Source organism: Salvelinus alpinus, chromosome 24 (genome assembly GCF_045679555.1).
Source record: "Salvelinus alpinus chromosome 24, SLU_Salpinus.1, whole genome shotgun sequence".
Taxonomy (NCBI): domain Eukaryota; kingdom Metazoa; phylum Chordata; class Actinopteri; order Salmoniformes; family Salmonidae; genus Salvelinus; species Salvelinus alpinus.
In genome coordinates this window covers 48,365,960-48,388,628 of record NC_092109.1, presented here as the reverse complement: position 1 = coordinate 48,388,628, position 22,669 = coordinate 48,365,960, and the positions used below count along the sequence as shown (strand labels likewise).

Sequence of the window (22,669 nt, the reverse complement as noted above, 5' to 3'; positions counted from 1 at the left end):
AATCAGACAGGTACCTTGTTGATGCAGATCTCTTTCTTGACGTTCTCAGAACACTCCTTCCCCTGAGACGTATCAATAACCTTCACCGCTACAGCCTCTCCTGTCTGTCTGTTCACCAGCAGCCTCACCCTGAGACACACACACACACCATAAATACCACACACACTAGGGATGTGACAAATAAAAAAATCTGCTTTCCATTAAACCGATAGAACGAGAAAAAAAAAATCACATAAATTCACAATGCAGAACATAGTCCTATTAAGTATGACCACTAGAGGGCGATGAAGTTCTATCCACAACAGTCATAGGCTAAATCTCAAACTGAACACTTGGCCCTTTATGGAGTGGCCTCTTGCTGATGTGCTCCATAGTGATCACTCGAGGCTGTAGGTGTTTCTGACAAAATGAGCATTAAGAAGGTGTTCAATCTACCTCCCAACTGACACTTATCAATAGTCCAAAATTATCTTACCATTGGCGAGCAATGTTTACCTGGGAAACACGGGGGGGGGGGGGGCAGACGCACTGGGAAACACGGGGGGCGGCCACACACGCTGGCAGACAGACGCACTGGGAAACACAGGGGGCAGACAGACGAACTGGGAAACACGGGGGGCGGACACAGACGCACTGGGAAACACGGGGGGCAGACACAGACGCACTGGGAAACACGGGGGGCAGACACAGACGCACTGGGAAACACGGGGGGCAGACACAGACGCACTGGGAAACACGGGGGGCAGACACAGACGCACTGGGAAACACGGGGGGTAGACACAGACGCACTGGGAAACACGGGGGGCAGACACAGACGCACTGGGAAACACGGGGGGCAGACACAGACGCACTGGGAAACACGGGGGGCAGACACAGACGCACTGGGAAACACTGGGGGCAGACACAGACGCACTGGGAAACACGGGGGGCAGACACAGACGCACTGGGAAACACGGGGGGCAGACACAGACTGATAGACAGGGAGATGGTTGGAAGAAATAAACAACATTTCTCTACATATCACTAGCTGGTGATTTAGCTTGTAGCGTTCCTGTTACTAGCTAGCTAGCATCCAGTGTCCGACATTAATTGCCCGCTAGCCCGGGGCCAGTAAAAACATCTCGGGGCCAGTAACTTTAACAGATTTTTGCATTCCAGTTCAACATTTCCCTGCGAAGTCTACCATTGAAGACTACACACGGAAATGTCATGCTATTAGCATTTGAGCAATATGATTTGGCCATTCAAGCACGACCACACTCCCGAGACTCAACTTCGAGCAGTACATGAGGCGATGCCTTAAAGCACATGCAAGCAGTCCGAAGCAAAAATAATAAATCTACTGGCTGAGACATACATACTAGCAACATGCTGGCTACTGTTGATAGTCTGCAAAGACACCTAGCATTCAAGTTGGCTAGGGCAGTCTGACAAAAACAAAAAAGCAGTCTTCATTCGACCAATCAATTGGACAAAGTTTTTAAAAGTGTATTTTTCCATAGACACACCCTGTGTTTTAAATTTAAAAATATATATACACACACACACAGCTGAAGTCGGAGGTTAACATACACCTTAGCCAAATACCTGTGTGTGTGTGTGTGTGTGTGTGTGTGTGTGTGTGTGTGTCTCTCTCTCTCAAGAGTTTGGACATACCTACTCATTCAAGGGTTTTTCTTTATTTTTTATACATTGTAGAATAATAGTGAAGACATCAAAACTATGAAAAACACATATGGAATCATGTAGTAACCAAAAAAAAAGTGTTAAACAAATCGAAATATTATATGAGATTCTTCTAATAGCCACCCTTTGCCTTGATGACAGCTTTGCACACTCTTGGCATTCTCTTAACGAGCATCACCTGGAATGCTTTTCCAATTATCTTGAAGGAGTTCCCACATATGCTGAGCACTTGTTGGCTGCTTTTTCTTCAGTCTGCTGTCTGACACATCCTAAACCATCTCATTTTGGTTGAGCTCGGGGGATTGTGGAGGCCAGGTCATCTGATGCAGCACTCCATCACTCTCCTTTTGATAAAATAGCCCTTACAAAAGCATGGAGGTGGGTTGGATCATTGTCCTTTTGAAAAACAAATGATAGTCGCACTAAGTCCAAACCAGATGGGATGGCGTATCGCTGCAAAATGCTGTGGTAGCCATTCTGGTTGAGTGTGCATTGAATTCTAAATAAATCACTGACAGTGACACCAGCAAAGCAACCCCACACCATAACACCTCTTCCTCCAGGCTTTACGGTGGGAAATACACCTGCAGAGATCGTCCGTTTGCCCACACCGCGCCTGATAAAGACATGGTGGTTGGAACCAAAAATCTCTAATTCGGACTCAAGACCAAATTTGCACCAGTCTAATGTCCATTGGTCGTGTTTCTTGGCCCAAGCAAGTCTCTTCTTATTGGTGTCCTTTAGTAGTGGTTTATTTGCAGCAATTGACCATGAAGGCCTGATTCACACAGTGTCCTCTAAACAGTTGATGTTGAGATGTGTCTGTTACTTGAACTCTGTAGCATTTATTTGGGCTGCAATTTCTGAGGCTGGTAACTCTAATGAACTTGCCCTCTGCAGCAGAGGTAACTCTGGGTCTTCCATTCCTGTGGCGTTCCTCATGAAACCCAGTTTCATCAAAGAGCTTGAAGGTTTTTGCGACTGCACTTGAAGAAACTTTCAAAGTTCTTGAAATGTTCCATATTGACTGACCTTCATGTCCTAAAGTAATGATGGACTGTCGTTTCTCTTTGCTTATTTGAGCTGTTCTTTACATAATACGGACTTGGTCTTTTACCAAATAGGGCTTGGAATTCACCAAATAGCCCTATCTGGTAAAAAGACCAAGCCCTATCTGGTAAAAAAACCAAGCCCTATCTGGTAAAAAGACCAAGCCCTATCTGGTAAAAAGAACAAGCCCTATCTTCTGTATACCCCCCTACCTTGTCACAACAACTGATTGGCTCAAACAAATTAAGAAGGAAAGAAATTCCACATATTAACTTAATGCACACCTGTTAATTGAAATGCATTCCACCTCATGAAGCTGATTGAGAGGCAAAGGGTGGCTATTGGAAGAATCTCAAATATGAAATATATTTTTGATTTGTTTAGCACTTTTTGGTTACTACATGATTCCATGTGTGTTATTTCACAGTTTTGATGTCTTCACTATTATTCTACAATGTAGAAAACAGTAAAAACTAAAGAAAAACCCTTGAATGAGTAGGTGTTCTAAAACTTTTGACCGGTGGTGCACTGTCAGCTTTTGTTGCTGGCATCTCATGCCTAAATTTTCTAATCTTGCCAATGAAAAAATAATTGAAGTAATTGACAATATCAGAGGGTTTTGTGATGAATGAGCCATCTGATTAAATTAATGATGGAGCCGAGTTTGTCTTTTTGCCCAAAATGTCATTTAAGGTGCTCCAAAGCTTTTTACTATCATTCTTCATCTCTGTTTCATAGTGTAGTTTCTTCTTTTTATTCAGTTTAGTCACAGGATTTCTAAATTTGCAGTACGTTTGCCAATCGGTTGTGCAGCCAGACTTATTTGCCATTCCTTTTGCCTCGTCCCTCTCAACCATACAATTTGTGTGTGTACTCACTCTCCATATGCTCCTTCTCCCAGCGTCTGGATCAGGTCCCAGTCCTGCACAAAAGGTACCGCCATGCTGCATGTATGCATGTGCGCACACACGTTAGAAAGTATGTTTGATAGCAAGTCATGAGCTGTGTTCGAATACCCATACTAACATACTGTATACTATTAGTTCATTTTAGTATACTGTATCTGAACGGTATCCTTTCAGTTGAGCGTACAAGCGCTTCACCTGTCTACCGGAAGATGATGCTGTTGCTATGCAACGTATTGCTAGCAAAACAAATTACTAGCTCGACATTTTACGATTTTGGGTGTGTTCATAAATTCAATCTGGAGTGCCAGAATGCGCTCTAGGCGTTCGTAAATTCAATCTGGAGTGCCAGAATGCGCTCTAGGCATTCGTAAATTCAATCTGGAGTGCCAGAATGCGCTCTAGGCGTTCGTAAATTCAATCTGGAGTGCCAGAATGCGCTCTAGGCGTTCGTAAATTCAATCTGGAGTGCCAGAATGCGCTCTAGGCGTTCGTAAATTCAGAGCGTTGTCAGATTGTTCTGTTCTGTTCGTAAATTCAGAGCGTTCAGTATGCACACTGGCCAATGAGCAGGATTGACTTCACAACGGCAGTCAAGCACCCAAGCTAACTGGCCAACGTTGGCTAGCTTGCTAGCTACTTCCAGACACAAATGAGAGAACACCTCACTGACCATTTTACTCGCCCCAGCAGAGCTGGTTAGACTGTTTTCATGTTATCCTGAGCGTTGGTGACTAACTGTGCTGCTGGCAACAATTTAATTACGTTTTTTTTGCCGACATTTACTGGCACTGGTTATATTCAATGGGTGTTGAGCGTTTGGACATTCATCCAATATTCTGCGCTCTGGCACACAGACGAGAGTGCTCCGAAATCGGAGTAGATAGCCAGAGTGGATTAACAATGTCCATTGAAACGCAGGACCACTACACCACCATTTACCTAATCTAAGAATGACGAGATTAATCAAATCAATAAAATGTAGGTAGTTGGATAGCACATAGTTAATATACTGGCAAGATCTATTTAATAGTAGCCAACTAACGTTAGGTAGCTAGCTTACATATATTACCGTTACCGTTACATACTGCTGTAATGATACGCGGTTCATAAGGATACCATAACTAACAAATTGTCATCCAACATAACCTGTAAGCACAAGCAATTCACTACACTCACAATAACATCTGCTACCTATGTGTATGTAACAGTTTATCCCTCCATCTGACCGCGACGCGAACCAGGGACCCTCTGCACACATCAACAACTGACACCCACGAAGCATAGTTAACCATCGCTCCACAAAGGCCGCGGTCCTTGCAGAGCAAGGGGAACCACTACTTCAAGGTCTCAAAGCGAGTGATGTCACCGATTGAAACGCTATTAGCACGCAGCACCGCTAACTAGCTAGTCATTTCACATCGGTTACATGTATGTGACCAATAAAATGTAATTTTGATTTAAAAAGTTATTACTTTATTACATTGCTCAACATTTCTTTACATTTGTCATAACTGGTTAAAGCAATGAATTTGTATTCACTCGTCGGAAACGTGAAGCCACGCCCATCTTAGGAAGAATTGTATTATGGGCTCTAAAAGTGCAGAAATAGTGTCCACTGTTTGTATACTTCGTATTTTGGAGAATTTAGTACGACATCCAGGAACGTTTGGCATACTGACTATATCCACACTATGACCAATAAGTATACTACATACTGAATTTACGTCACAAATAGTACGGTTAGTATGAGTATTCGAACACCGCTCTGAGCTTCTCTGTACCAATCCATCCAAGCCCGTGACTGTAAATAATCTGTTCTAGCTGCTTTTAATTAACAAAGGCAGTTAGCTAAACCAAGCCAACCAAAACCAATGCTAACGCTACTGGCTAGCTAGTTTGCACAAACCTGCGCCAACGTCACTAGCTGCATAGCCAACTAGTACCCAAAACAACACTAACGTTAACATGACTAACTACAATAGGAAGCAATATCATTATCAATTTAGTTCGCTATATGACAGGTAACGTTATACGGTGAACCAGAATCTGTGCACAGGTGAGAGGTTCTCCTCAGTCATTCACCCTCTCCTCTGCAGATTCTGGTTCAGTTATACCGTAGTTTAAATTTACTGTTGCCGCGTTCACGTACTAGTCGGAACTTGGAAAATCGGAAATGTCCGACTTGCAAACTGGTTCAACGTGTATAACTACAACCAATTAGCAAGTAGGAAATGCCCGAGTTTCCTAGTACCGACGAGTATGTAAACGCGGTAAGTCATTCTATATCTAACCGAAGTATTAAACTATACAATATCGACAACAATTGAAATGCACGTCAGTTAGCTAAAATACGCGTTGCCAAACATGCTAGCTAGTCAATTTACTTTGTTTTAACAAAACCACACTTTGTCTAAACCTTACTGACGTTGGCTTTAATAGCTCTCCCCAATTCCTGTCAAGTAAGCGCAAACTAGTCTGTGTTGGCCACATGACCGTGTGTTGTTTACCTTGAGTCTTTCAGCAGTCCTGGTTCCTTATCAGCATTTATATATATATATATTATCTAAAATCTTGAAAGCGAAGTTAACTCCAACGCAGCTGCACAACAAATTTGGCGCGCTACATGGACTTCCGTTCTGGTGGTATTTACTACAGTGTCAGTTCCTGTAAACGGTATGTTTACGGAAGTAAAAGAGAAGGCAGAGGTTACAATCACAGAGTTTGTACCATAGATAGACACCTCCAAAGACAGTACAGTATGAAGATAGGCTAAAACTGCTTCTCCAATAGAAGTCCCCGATCACACTTGTAGGCGATGTCATGGCGAAGTTAGCTAGCTAAACTCATGCGTAGGAACACGTCGTCGGGTCTAACGGTTTTCTCACGCCGAACTGCGCATGTGCAAGTCGTCAAATCTTCTTCTTCAATAAGGTTTAAAGGCGTTTAGCATCCAATAAATATTGCATTACCGCCACCTACTAGACTGGAGTATAACTGCCTTATTCTTTGCTTGAAATAATTATAATAATAATAAATGTATTAATAAATAAACAAACACCCTACCACTAAAAACCCACCACACTACTCCACTATTTAAATATATTTGGTCCTGGGGCGGCAGGTAGTCTAGTGGTTAGAGAGTTGGGTTGCTGGATCGAATCTCTGAGATGACAAGGTAAAAATATGTCGTTCTGCCCTTGAACAAGGCAGTTAACCCACTGTTCCCCGGTAGGCTGTCATTGTAAATAAGAAATTATTCTTAACTGACTTGCCTAGTTAAATAAAGGTTGAATAAAAAAACCTCAGGCCTGAAAGGATAGGACACTCCCTGCAAATCTTCTGATGTCAAGTCTCGCACCCAAATACCTCTCTTCAGCTGCGACCACCACCTCATTTTTCTGTGACTTACATTCCATCCCTGCAGTACAGTTGATAACAAATGATATTTTTACAAAAATCCAATCTTACTGAAACATATATCACAGTCACCCAAGTCATAGACTGTTCTTTCTGCTACAGCACAGCAAACGGTACCAGATCGCCAAGTCTAGGTCCAAAAGGCTCCTTATCAGCTTCTACCCCGAAGCCTGCTGAACAATTTTTCAAATGAGCACCCGGACTATTTACACTGACACCCCCCCCCCCCTTTTTTTTAAACTGCTGCTACTCGCTGTTTATTATCTACGCATAGTCACTTTACCCCTACCTACATGTACAAATTACCTCGACTAACCTGTACCCCCGCATCCTAACTCGGTACCGGTACCCCCTGAATATAGCCTCGTTATTGTTATTTTATTACTTTTTATTTAATGTTTTACTTTAGTTTATTTCAGAGATAGCCTGCAGGTCTGTGCCCAAACAATTCGAACATCTACTTTTAAAAATCCATCTCTCCAGAAATAAGTCTCTCACTGTTGCAGCCTGTTATAGACCACCCTCAGGTCTCAGCTGTGCCCTGGACACCATATGTGAATTGATTGCCCCCCATCTATCTTCAGAGTTCGTTCTGTTAGGTGACCTAAACTGGATATCTTTGCTTGAAATAATTATACAGGCCCTCGACCAGCACAAAAACATCCTGTGGCGTACTGCACTAGCATTGAATAGTCCCTGCGATGTACAACTTTTCAGGGAAGTCAGGAGCCAATACACACAGTCAGTTAGGAAAGCAAAGGCTAAAGGTAAATATGCTTAACACCCCGTCCTACAATCTAAGCTAGATGTCCTCAATCTCTCACAAATGATCAAGGAACCTACACATGTACAACCATAAATCTGTAAAAATGGGCACCCTCATAGATATTATTCTGACCAACTTGCCCTCCAAATACACCTCTGCTGTTTTCAATCAAGATCTCAGCGATCACTGCCTCATTGCCTGCATCCATTATGGGTCCGCGGTCAAATGACTACCCCTCATCACTGTCAAATGCTCCCTAAAACACTTCTGCGAGCAGGCCTTTCTAATCGACCTGGCCCGGGTATCCTGGAAGGATATTGACCTCATCCCCGTCAGTAGAGGATGCCTGGTTGTTCTTTAAAAGTAATTTCCTCACCATCATAAATAAGCATTCCCCTTTAAAAAAAAATGTAGAACTAAGAACAGATATAGCCCTTGGTTCACCCCAGACCTGGCTGCCCTCGACCAGCACAAAAACATCCTGTGGCGTGCTGCAATAGCATTGTCCCCGCGATATGCAACTTTTCAGCGAAGTCAGGTACCAATACACACAGTCAGTTAGGAAAGCAAAGGCTAGCCTTTTCAAACAGAAATTTGCATTCTGTAGCTCTAACTCCAAAAAGTTCTGGGACACTAAAGTCCATGGAGAATAAGAGCACCTCCTCCCAGCTGCCCACTGCACTGAGGCTAGGAAAGACTGTCACCACCGATAAATCCAGGATAATCGAGAATTTCAATAAGCATTTCTCTACGGCTGGCCATGCTTTCCTCCTGACTACCCAAACCCCGGCCAACAGCTCCGCACGCCCCACAGCTACTTGCCCAAGCCTCCCTAGCTTCTCCTTCACCCAAATCCAGATAGCAGATGTTCTGAAAGAGCTGCAAAACCTGGACCTGTACAAATCAGCTAGGCTAGACAATCTTGACCCTCTCTTTCTAAAATTATCCGGCGCCACTGTTGCAACCCCTATTACTAGTCTGTTCAACCTCTCTTTCGTATTGTCCGAAATTCCGTCTTCAAAGGGGGTGACACTCTAGACCCAAACTGTGATAGACCTATATCCATCTTGCCCTGCCTTTCTAAAGTCTTCGAAAGCCATGTTAACTAACAGAGAATTGACCATTTCGAATCCCACCGTACCTTCCCCGCTGTGTAATCCGGTTTCCGAGCTGGTCAAGGGTGCACCTCAGCCACGATCAAGGTACTAAATAATATCATAACCGGCATCGATAAAAGACAGTACTGTGCAGCCGTCTTCATTGACCTGGCCAAGGCTTTCGACTCTGTCAATCACCGTATTCTTATCGGCAAACTCAACAGCCTTGGTTTCTCAAATGACTGCCTCGCCTGGTTCACCAACTACTTCTCAGTTAGAGTTCAGTGTGTCAAATCAGAGGGCCTGTTGTCCGGACCTCTGGCAGTCTCTACCACAGGGTTCAATTCTCGGGCTGACTCTTTTCTCTGTATGTATCAATGATGTTGCTCCTGCTGCGGGTGATTCCTTGAACCACCTCTACGCAGACGACACCATTCTGTATACATCTGGCCCTTCATTGGACACTGTGTTATCAAATCTCTAAACGAGCTTCAATGGCATGCAACACTCATTCTGTGGCCTCCAACTGCTCTTAAACGCTAGTAAAACTAAATGCATGTCTTCAACCGATCGCTGCCTGCACCTACCCGCCCGACTAGCATCACTACTCTGGACGGTTCTGACTTAGAATATGCGTACAACTACAAATACCGAGGTGTCTGGTTAGACTGTAAACTCTCCTTCCAGACTCATATTCAGCATCTCCAATCCAAAATTAAATCTGGAATTGGCTTCCTTTTTCGCAACAAAGCATCCTTCACTCACGCTGCCAAACATACCCTCGTAAAACTGACTATCCTACCAATTATTGACATCGGCGATGTCATTTACAAAATAGCCTCCAACACTCTACACAGCAAACTGGATGCACTCTATCACAGTGCCATCCGTGTTGTCACCAAAGCCCCATATACCACCCACCACTGCAACCTGTATGCTCTTGTCGGCTGGCCCTCGCTACATATTCGTCGCCAGACCCACTGGCTCCAGGTCATCTATAAGTCTTTTCTAGGTAAAGCTCCGTCTTATCTCGGCTCACTGGTCACCATAGCAACACCCACCCGTAGCACGCGCTTCAGCAGGTTTATCTCACTGGTCATCCAAAAAGCCAAAACCTCCTTTGGACGCCTTTCCTTCCAGTTCTCTACTGACAATGACTGGAACGAATTGCAAAAATTGCTGAAGTTGGAGACTTATATCTCCCTCACTAACTTCACTAACTCTGAGCAGCTTAGCCAATCGCTGCAATTGTACACAGCCCATCTGTAAATAGCCCATCCAACTACCTACCTTATCCCCATATTGTTTTTATTTACTTTTTTGCTCTTTTGCACACAAGTACTTCTACTTGCACATCATCATCTGCACACCTATCACTCCAGTGTTAATTTGCTAAATCATAATTACTTCGCTACTGTCTCTTTTATATTGTGACGGACCAGCTAGATCTACTATCTCTATTTTTGAATGACAGACCAGCTAGATCTACTGTCTCTATTATATTATGACAGACCAGCTAGATCTACAGTCTCTAATATATTATGACAGTTCAGCTAGATCTACTGTCTCAATTAAATTACAAAAGACCAGCTAGATCTACTGTCTCTATTATATTATGACAGACCAGCTACATCTACTGGCTCTATTATATTACGACAAACCAGCTACATCTACTGTCTCTATTATATTATGCCAGACCAGCTAAATCTACTGTCAATATTATATTATTACAGACCAGCTACATTTACTGTATCTATTATATTATGACAGACCAGCTACATCTACTGTCTAAATTGTATTATGACAGACCAGCTAGATCTATTATGCCTATTATATTATGACAGACCAGCTAGATCTATTATGTCTATTATATTATGACAGACCAGCTAGATCTACTGTCTATATTATATTATGACAGACCAGCTAGATCTACTGTCTCTATTGTATTATGACAGACCAGCTATATCTACTGTCTCAATTATATTATGGCAGACCAGATAGATCTACTCTCTCAATTATACTACGAAAGACCAGCTAGATTTACTGTCTATATTATATTATGACAGACCAGCTAGATCTACTGTCTCTATTGTATTATGACAGACCAGCTATATCTACTGTCTCAATTATATTATGGCAGACCAGATAGATCTACTCTCTCAATTATACTACGAAAGACCAGCTAGATTTACTGTCTCTATTATATTATGATGGACCTGCTAGATCTACTGTCTCATTTATATTATGACAGACCAGCTACATCTACTGTCTCTATTATATTATGAAAGACCAGCTAGATCTACTGTCTAAATTATATTATGGCAGAACAGCTGGATCTACTCTCTTAATTATACTACGAAAAACATGCTTTATTTACTGTCTCTATTATATTATGACAGACCTGCTAGATCTACTGTCTCATTTATATTACGACAGACCAGCTACATCTACTGTCTCTATTATATTATGACACACCAGCTACATCTACTGTCTCTATTATATTATGATAGACCAGCTAAATCTACTGTCTCTAGTATATTATGACAGACTATCTACATCTACAGTCTCTATTATATTACGAAAGACCAGCTAGATCTACTGTCTCTATTATATCATGGCAGGCTAGCTAGATCTACTGTCTCTACTATATTATGCTTGTTATACTGTCTCTATTATATTACGACAGACCAGCTACATCTACTGTCTATATTATATTACGACAGACCAGGTACATCTACTGTCTCTATTATATTATGACAGACCAGCTAAATCTACTCTCTTAATTATACTACGAAAAACATGCTTGATTTACTGTCTATATTATATTACGACAGACCAGCTACATCTACTGTCTCTATTATAGTATGACAGACCAGCTAAATCTACTCTCTTAATTATACTACGAAAAACATGCTTGATTTACTGTCTCTATTATATTATGACACACCACCTACATCTACTGTCTCTATTATATCATGATAGACCTGCTAGATCTACCGTCTCATTTATATTATGACAGACCAGCTAGATCTACTGTCTCTATTATATTATGACAGACCAGCTTGATCTACTGTCTCTATTATATTATGACAGACCAGCTACATCTACTGGCTCTATTATATTACGACAAACCAGCTACATCTACTGCCTCTATTATATTATGCCAGACCAGCTAAATCTACTGTCAATATTATATTATTACAGACCAGCTAGATCTACTGTCTCTATTATATTATGAAACACCAGCTACATCTACTGTCTCTATTATATTATGATAGACCTGCTAGATCTACTGTCTCAATTATATTTTGGCAGACCAGCTAGATCTACTATCTCAATTATACTATGAAAGACCAGCTATATTTACTGTCTCTATTATATTATGACAGACCATCTAGATCTACTGTCTCAATAATATTATGGCAGACCAGCTACAACTAATGTCTCTATTATATTTTGACAGACCAGCTAGATCTACTGTCTCTATTATATTATGGCAGACCAGCTACATCTACAGTCCCTAATATATTATGATAGACCTGCTAGATCTACTGTCTCACTTATATTATGACAGACCAGCTACAACTACTGTCTCTATTATATTATGGCAGACCAGCTACATCTACAGTCCCTAATACATTATGATAGACCTGCTAGATCTACTGTCTCGTTTATATTATGACAGACCAGCTAGGTCTACTGCCTCTACTATTATATGACAGACCAGCTAGATCTATTAAAGCTATTATATTATGACAGACCAGCTAGGTCTACTGCCTCTACTATTATATGACAGACCAGCTAGATCTATTATATCTATTATATTATGGCAGACCAGCTACATCTACAGTCCCTAATATATTATGATAGACCTGCTAGATCTACTGTCTCACTTATATTATGACAGAGCCAGCTACAACTACTGTCTCTATTATATTATGGCAGACCAGCTACATCTAAAGTCCCTAAAATATTATGATAGACCTGTTAGATCTACTGTCTCATTTATATTGTGACAGACCAGCTATATTTACTGTCTCTTTTATATTTTGACAGACCAGCTAGATCTACTGTCTCTATTCTATTATGTCAGACCAGCTTGATCTACTGCCTCTTTTATAATATGACAGACCAGCTAGATGTACTGTCTCATTCAAATTATGGCAGACCAGCTAAATCTACTGTTAAAATGATATTACAAAATACAAGCTACATTTACTGTCTCTACAATATTATGACAGACCAGCTATATCTACTCTCTCTACTATTTTATCACAGACCAGCTAGATCTATTAAATCTATTATATTATGACAGAACAGCTACATTTACTATCTCTATTATATTACAACAGACCAGCTACATCTACTGTCTCTATTATATTATGGCAGACCAGCTAGATCTACTGTCTAAATAATATTATGGCAGACCAGCTGTATCTACTCTCTTAATTATAATACGAAAAATATGCTTGCTTTACTGTCTCTATTATATTATGACAGACCAGCTAGATCTACTGTCTCTATTATATTATGACACACCAGCTACATCTACTGTCTCTATTATATTATGATAGACCTGCTAGATCTACTGTCTCATTTATATTATGACAGACCAGCTAGATCTACTGTATCAATTATATTATGGCAGACCAGCTAGATCTACTCTCTCAATTATACTACGAAAGACCAGCTATATTAACTGTCTCTATTATATTATGACAGACCAGCTAGATCTACTGCCTCTTTTAAATTATGACAGACCATCTAGATCTACTGTCTCAATAATATTATGGCAGACCAGTTAAACTACTGTCTGTATTATATTATGACAGACCAGCTAGATTTACTGTCTCTATTATATTATGGCAGACCAGCTACATCTACTGTCTCTATTATATTATGATAGACCTGCTAAATCTACAGTCTCATTTATATTATGACAGACCAGCTAGATTTACTGTCTCAATTATATTATGGCAGACCAGCTAGATCTACTCTCTCAATTATACTACGAAAGACCAGCTATATTAACTGTCTCTATTATATTATGACAGACCAGCTAGATCTACTGCCTCTTTTATATTATGACAGACCATCTAGATCTACTGTCTCAATAATATTATGGCAGACCAGTTAAACTACTGTCTGTATTATATTATGACAGACCAGCTAGATTTACTGTCTCTATTATATTATGGCAGACCAGCTACATCTACAGTCCCTAATACATTATGATAGACCTGCTTGATCTACTGTCTCGTTTATATTTTGACAGACCAGCTAGATCTACTGCCTCTACTTAATTATGACAGACCAGCTAGATCTATTGTCTCTATTATATTATGACAGCCCAGCTGCATCTACTGTCTTTATTATATTACGACAGACGAGCTACATCTACAGTCTGTATTATTTTTTGACAGATCAGCTAGATCTACTGTCTCTATTATATTATGACAGACCAGCTAGATCTACTGTCTCTATTATATTATGAGAGACCAGCTAGATCTACTGTCTAAAATATATTATGGCAGACCACCTGGATCTACTGCCTCAATTATACTATGAAAAACATGCTTGATTTACTGTCTCTATTATATTACGGCAGACCAGCTACATCTACTGTCTCTATTATATTATGACAGACCAGCTACATCTACTGTCTCTATTATATTATGACAGACCAGCTACATCTACTGTCTCTATTATATTACGACAGATCAGCTATATCTACGGTCTCTAGTATATTATGACAGACCAGCTAAATCTACTGTCTCTATTATATTATTACAGACCAGCTACATCTACTGTCTCTATTATATTATGACAGAACAGCTATATATAATGTCTCTATTATATTATGACAGACCAGCTAGATCTACTGTCTCTATTATATTATGACAGACCAGCTAGATCTACTGTCTCTATTATCTTATGACAGACCAGCTAGATCTATTATCTCTATTATATTACGACAGACCAGCTCTGTCTATTGTCTCTATTATATTACGACAGACCAGCTACATCTATGGTCTCTATTAAATTATGACAGACCAGCTAGATCTACTGTCTCTATTATATAATGACAGACCAGCTAGAACTACTGTCTCTATTAAATTTATGATAGACCAGCTAGATCTACTGTCTATTTTATATTATGACATACCAGTAAGATCAACTGTCTTTATTATATTTTGAGAGACCAGCTAGATCTACTATCTCTATTATATTACGACAGACCAGCTACATCTACTGTCTTTATTATATTATGGCAGACCAGCTATATCTACTGTCTCTATTATATTACGACAGACCAGCTAGATCTCTGTCTCAATTATTTTATGGCAGATCAGCTACATCTACAGTCTCTAATATATTATGATAGACCTGCTAGATCTACTGTCTCATTTATATTATGACAGAACAGCTATATCTAATGTCTCAGTTATATTATGACAGACCAGCTAGATCTACTGCCTCTACTATATTATGACAGACCAGCTAGATCTATTATCTCTATTATATTATGACAGACCAGCTAGATCTATTATCTCTATTATATTACGACAGACCAGCTCTGTCTATTGTCTCTATTATATTACGGCAGACCAGCTAGATCTACAGTCTCTACTATATTATGACAGACCAGCTAGATTTACTGTCTCTACTATAATATGAAAGAACAGTTATATATATTATATATATTATATTACGACAGACCAGCTACATCTATGGTCTCTATTAAATTATGACAGACCAGCTAGATCTACTGTCTCTATTATATAATGACAGACCAGCTAGAACTACTGTCTCTATTAAATTATGAGAGACCAGCTAGATCTACTGTCTATTTTATATTATGACATAGCAGTAAGATCAACTGTCTCTATTATATTTTGACAGACCTGCTAGATCTACTGTCTCTATTATACTACGAAAGACAAGCTAGAGCTACTGTCTATTTTATATTATGAAAAACCAGTTCGATCAACTGTCTCTATTATATTTTGACAGACCAGCTAGATCTACTATTTCTATTATATTACGAAAGACAAGCTAGATTTACTCTCTCTGGTATATTATGACAGACAATCTACATCTACATTCTCTAATATATTATGATAGACCTGCTAGATCTACTGTCTCATTTATATTATGACAGACCAGCTAGATCAACAGCCTCAATTATATTATGACAGACCAGCTAGATCTACTTCCTCTACTATATTATGACAGGCCAGCTAGATCTAATATCTCTATTATAGTATGACAGACCAGCTACATGTACTGTATTTATTATATTACGACAGACCAGCTACAGTGGGGAGAACAAGTATTTGATACACTGCCGATTTTGCAGGTTTTCCTACTTACAAAGCATGTAGAGGTCTGTAATTTTTATCATAGGTACACTTCAACTATGAGAGACGGAATCTAAAACAAAAATCCAGAAAATCACATTGTATGATTTTTCTAATTAATTTGCATTTTATTGCATGACATAAGTATTTGATACATCAGAAAAGCAGAACTTAATATTTGGTACTGTCGTGGAAAATCATTTCAAATACAACGCTTATCAGAACTTGTAAATTCAAACATGCTCTTTATTACAACTGTACAGCCAACTGGCATGTCCCCGCGGAACACACCCCGCGGAACACACACTCAGAAGTCCAGTCCTTTATATTTATATCCACATAGTATTGTCCATCCCTTATGAAGTCATTCACCACCATCTGCTTTCAATTAGTTTATAATGGTGGCCGGACCCTCTATCCCAGTGTGTCAACAGACCCCATGCCCCTTCCCTTCACCACCAAATCAATGCACTCTTTGTTCTAGTCTCCCCTATCCCTAGTGTGTGCAATTGCCTTTAAGCGCCTCTCTGTCTGACATGTATGTTTGTAATAGAATGGTCAGACCATATGTCTAGTGTCCAATTGCCTTTAAGCGCCTCTCTGTCTGACATGTATGTTTGTAATAGAATGGTCAGACCATATGTCTAGTGTCCAATTGCCTTTAAGCGCCTCTCTGGTATGTGTGCCTCCAGTGGAATGTGCAGACCACAAGTCCAGTGTGTCCAACTGTTTCAAGTGCCCATGTGTCTGATCAGTCCGTCAGCACAATGGAGAAAACAAGAGGGCCAGAACGTCCCCTAGTATATCTCCATTACCACAGTCTTGTAAGTCGCTCTGGATAAGAGCGTCTGCTAAATGACTTAAATGTAAAAATGATCAACGTGAACATGTGGCTCGCTACTTTAATGTTCAGCTGTCTTATGTTACTACTACAATCCCCCCTCTGGGGCTATTAAGCCACATAAATGATACAAATAAGACTTTGGGATAGTAAATGAAAAGACCTATGATAAACAAGAAAATACAAAAAATAAAAACAAAGTGAAGCATATAAACCAACTAGACCAAACATCTCCAATATTCATAAGAGTAAAAGATCCAATCAGAAACATTAAAGAAAACCTAACTAGACCAAACATTTCAACAATATCCTCCCTTGCAGACACCTACCAACCTTTGTGAAATGATTAAAGACATGGTCCATAGACACTTGTAACCGGAATACCCTCTGTTACCTAACATGTGTTTGTAAAATGAACCTAATTTTAGAAGGCAAAACTAATTGAAAGGAAAAGAAAATATATATATGTTCATCGATATATATCAAAAAATTCAAAGAAACATACAAAGAACACAAAGCATCAGGCAAAATAAAAAATGCTAAAACCCCATTATCTAGGAGCACAGTCCTCATCCTTACAAATAAGACAATCTCCTCTTTAACACTTGGCACAGAAAAAAGGTTCTGGGTGATGGTTATGACCATCCTCATGAATTTTTGTACACCACTTGCAATAGTGACGCAAATGACACTTTTTGTGGACATGTATAAGTAAACATATATCTGAACTGGGTAATTGAACATATACATGGAAATCATCCTTACGAAAATCGTGACACGCATGACCAACCCCCCCAATCACTTCATAGAGACAGTTAGGGTTACCAAAGGGGCAGTCAAGAGGTCCTCCAACCGCATTGCAAGGCTTTCCATACTTATTGGTATAATTGCCTGGGCTTCCCGGTACAAAATTAATCACCACAGGAGAGTCATCTCTCATTACAGACATCTGTTTAACTGTTGTCTGAACCACAATTAACTTTACCAGGGGTATAACACAACAAACTACAATACCCAGAGTCAATAACCCTCCTTCCAACACGATGGCCATCCTAGCAAACATGGCTCCCCACTTTCCTAACGCTAGGACTAACCAATCCCATACAAGGGAGTCTAAACCAGTATTAGCCTTTACTTCTGCTCATAATCCTTTGAGTTTGTCCATAGCAATATTGGGAATAAAGGTGCAACAGTCATCCCCAAACATGACACAAACTCCACCCTTCTCCGCTAAGAGCCAATGGAGAGCCTGTCTATTTCGCCAAGTCATTTTACTGGTAGCCTGTACCTGTTCCCCCAACGCCGTTGGAGCCGAATCAGTATAGTTAATGAACATCTGTTGGTTATAATATATATAATTAATCCACTCTAAATTTTTATTTGGTGTCATCCACAAAAACATAGATTCAAATCCTGATTTAACTTCATCTCTTGCCTTGAACTCTCGAGGTACACCTCTAGGCTGGCCAATTGCATCAAGGTATACCTCAGGGTCTTCCTCATACTTCCTTTTAACTCTAGAATTAACATAGTCATCGTGGGGTGATTTAATAATGGTAACCTGTTGAATTGCTCTTACTAAGACACAAAGACCAATCCATTCATTAGGCAATACATTCAACAATTTGTTTTTTCCACACATCCAGAAATTATCCGCAATACCTCTGTCTTGATTCTTTAGCATAGTGAGAGACGGTGCAACCTGAGTTATGTGACCACACAACCCTTTTCTATTCATAATCAACCCTTTATCATTACTTTTACGAACTCCCACATTCTCTAACACCCAAATAGTATCACTTCTACTGTGGTGTTTCCTACATCAATTCCTTCGGTGTGGTGTCTGTAAAAACATTCATATTTTCCTTCAATCACGGTACCTCTGTCTAATTGAGGTACAGTTAATTCAGTCCTAATGTTATAGGCATCACAATCATTGTCTCCCAACATGGTCTTATTCAACATAGTTTTACCCCTAGTGCTTACCCAGAGCAATCCTATATTCTATGTCACACAAGGGAATAGAATACTTTCTATTGGTACAATGGTCCTTTTTCCAACTTACACAGTTTTTAAATGATGACAGTTCAGAAACTATTAAAAGATCAGACAAATGTGATTTTCTACACAAAATACAATTGTCCATTCTGTGTTTGTTTGCCATATACTTAGCCCATTTGTACCACTCGTTCTTCACTACTTCTTCTCGTGTGCTGTCCTTGAGTGGTTCTAATATATCTAATTCTGTCGCTTTTTCAATGTTCTTATCTTGAGGTAGATCATTAGAGTTTATCAGAAAGTTCCAAATGTCAGTAAAAAACTCTCCTGACTCTGATGTCTCAGGTTGCTTTGTGGGTACAGTGATCTGCTTGGTAAGGGAGGTTGATGTCATCTTAGTGGTAGCTACTGTGGTCGTCACAGCAGCCGCCACCCTTGTTGTTGTCACAGGCTCTTCCTGTTCAGGTGCAGGGGTAGGATCAATCTTAATGACCATGGTGCTACTCCCTTCGGTCACTGTTGTTCTTGTTATTTCAACTATTAATTCTTCACCTTCAACTGGTTCAATCTGATTCATGAGGAGCACCCTCTCGTCTTTTTCTTTGATTAATGTCAGGTCACATCCTTTCGGATCCCAAACGACTTGTCCCTTTGTTTGGTGATGTGTCCATCCACAGAGTGCCATCTCCGGTAAGGGTTTGATCCTTATGATTGAGATAGACTTCAGTTCTCCAGCTTCTGTTATAAGTTGAGGTGGAACAGAGATTCAAACCTTGTCAGTCTTTTTGGATTGTTCGGCTGATTCCTTTCTACTCTTCCAGCTTCCACCATACATCTTGATTGTGCATTAGTCTGTTGTTTCTATACTAGCATTCACTGTTACTTCTGTTATGTCAATGTCATTATTCTTTTGTTGTTCCAACATCAATTGTCTGTAAAGGAGACCATTCAAAAGTTTGAAAGTCAATTGTGGGGAAATCCCCATTTTCCTCAGCTTGCGGGACTTTTCCTCCTCTTTCTTCACCTGAGGCTCCCTCCTCAGGCCGGACTTAACTTCCATCTGGATGGTTTCAATTTTTAGGGAAAAGATCTTCTCATTCTGTTCCTTGTGAGGCCTCTCCTCCTCTTATGGGTGCATTAGTCAGTGCACTTGTCGTATTTTGGCTTTCACTTCATTTGCTGTTTTCTTGGCTCCTCCCTGGCGTCTCAATCGTTTCCGCTGCTCCTGCTCCCTCCGGGCTCCCTCCTGGTGAATCAGCATCCTCTGTGTCCTCATCTCTATGTGGTTGTATCCTTCTCTCTGTTGGGACTCAGCTGCAGTGGTTCAGATGGTACCACGTCTGGCTTCCTTTCACTTTGACGGCCGTTCTTGTTGCTTTGGCCACCTCATAGGGTCCTTCTCTTCTTGGTTGATCCCACTTCCTCCGGAACACTCGAACGTGGACTAGATCTCCTGGTATCACTGGAAGAGGTCCTTCTGGTCCCCTTGGATCATCAGACGCGGAACCTCTCGTCCTGGTTCAGGTTTCTGCCTTCTTTCTGTGAGGCATTCATACTTAGAGACTTATGGCCTCTGTTCTATGATTACACCATACATCCTCTTACTTCCATCACTCATCACACAACAAACTGACATTCCAGCTGAAGCTGGCGAACCCCTCTCCTTCTGTTTTCCTAAACATAAGACTTGGAAAACAACAGACAAAACATAACAGCATTGACAATGTTATGTGTTATGCATAAATATATTCATGCAAACTGAAATCTGAGACCATGACAATTCCCACTCTCTCTTTACCTGACTCTATGCCTCCAGGATACTTTTCTGCTGGACTCCACAAAAATAAAAGCCCTAAAAAGCTTCCTCATGCTTCCACCCAGTCTTCCCCTTTCGGCCCCAGGTTCTGAGAGGTGTTCCCAAATCATGTCAATTTTTACTTAGTTTCCCATCTGCTCCATTTTAACTGATAATCATGTGCATAACCTACAATTAACATTATCTCTTCTTGAATTAATTCAACACTGTTTATGCTTTCATATCAATCCCTTTAACATGTTTGTTTAGAGTATAATATCCTATCATCTATTCTTTTTCACATGATGTATTAAAAAATGAAACAAATAACCCCCAAACTCAACCCAGTATGTCTAAAGTAGCCCCCAAACTCAACCCAGTATGTCTATAGTGGAATCTAATCTCTCTCTCTCTCTCTCTCTGATTCCACGTCCTCTGTCATGGTGTTTTCAAGCTCACCCATTATTCAGCTGGACCTCACTTCTCGTGAGATTTATGCACCCACCAAAGAGAAACATGAAGAACTTTACCACTGCAGTGTTGTAAGAAGTATACCACCAGCCTGGTGTATCTTGATGTACACTCAGTCTCCAGAATGCAGCCCAAGCCCTTCCATTTCTGGCTGTTTTTTTTTTCTTCCTGAGAACATACACACTAACACATGGGTTATTCCCTGACAACAGACTTCCTTCTTATAGCAAGATCACTAAATCTTAATTTTTAATAACAGCCCTATGTAAACATTCTGCCTCAAATACCTGGCCTCCTGCCACAGAAATATTCATAATGATAGTCAAATGATTGTCCCTACAGCAACTGCTGTAAAATAACATATAATCATTCAAGCGTCTTCCAGTTGGATTAATATCCAATCCTAACAAAACTAAGTCATAAGTTTCTTAAACTTTTGCTCTAATGTTCAAAATGCCACCACTTATTCTTTTTACCATATCTTTAGATATGTGATTGTTCTATTAACTTTTGAATTGTCCCTATATTTTACACAGCCAGCTGTCTTTCCTTTTCTGTGAATTATCTCTATTTTTATACATAGTTTCTAGAAATAACACCCCTTCACTACCATTACCTTCTTTTATGAGTCCCCTAACCCATAACTGCCATTGTTTGATACATACTTAAAACATCCTTAAGTCAATTTATATATCATTTATATCAGTATCAGTCCCACCTCAGGAACATATACACAACCTTATGTTCCTCAAAACAAAAAGAAATTGACCAAACGAGAAAAAGAGAAGAAAAAAAAAAAAATTATAATAATTACACATTTGCAATAAATTACCACTATTTGTAATGTAATTAAACCTGGAGAAAACGTCCATCCGTGTCATGCTATGCCCACGTTATTATTGGTCTCTTTCTTCTACATTCTTGGGTATCATCGCACAACAGACTACCTTTATATTCAATCAAACAATACAATTTATCATTACAATTCCAATGACATTATAAAACAAAAGAAACAAAAAACCTTTAATCAAATATTCTGGAAGTTTTGTCAACCTCCTTGTCCCAGGATTAGATTCCAGAGCGGCCCTAGGCCTATTAAATTTAAACAGTGCTATATCTAAATAACTAAACAGTTATTTTTTTTTTTTATATATACATTTTCCAACCCAATATTCAGGATAACAATCCTTAGTGTTTACTTTAACTCAAATTTGACCTGATCAATTCAATACACATCATCCCTTTAATAATTAACATTTATACTAAACACTTTTATTAC

The 22,669-nt window shown here is 39.9% G+C and overlaps 1 protein-coding gene across 1 annotated transcript in view; it reads right to left on the bottom strand.

The window, feature by feature from the left end:
- Positions 1 to 6,534, bottom strand: part of chek1 (checkpoint kinase 1) — a 33,467-nt gene extending 26,933 nt beyond the window's left edge. The window contains exons 1-3 of the mRNA XM_071362950.1: positions 6,152 to 6,534; positions 3,615 to 3,680; positions 15 to 129 (exon numbers count right to left, since the gene is read on the bottom strand). Coding sequence (XP_071219051.1) covers positions 15 to 129; positions 3,615 to 3,679 — 180 coding nt within the window. The 5' untranslated portion in view covers position 3,680; positions 6,152 to 6,534. The remainder of the gene's footprint in view (positions 1 to 14; positions 130 to 3,614; positions 3,681 to 6,151) is intronic.
- Positions 6,535 to 22,669: the final 16,135 nt, after the last annotated feature.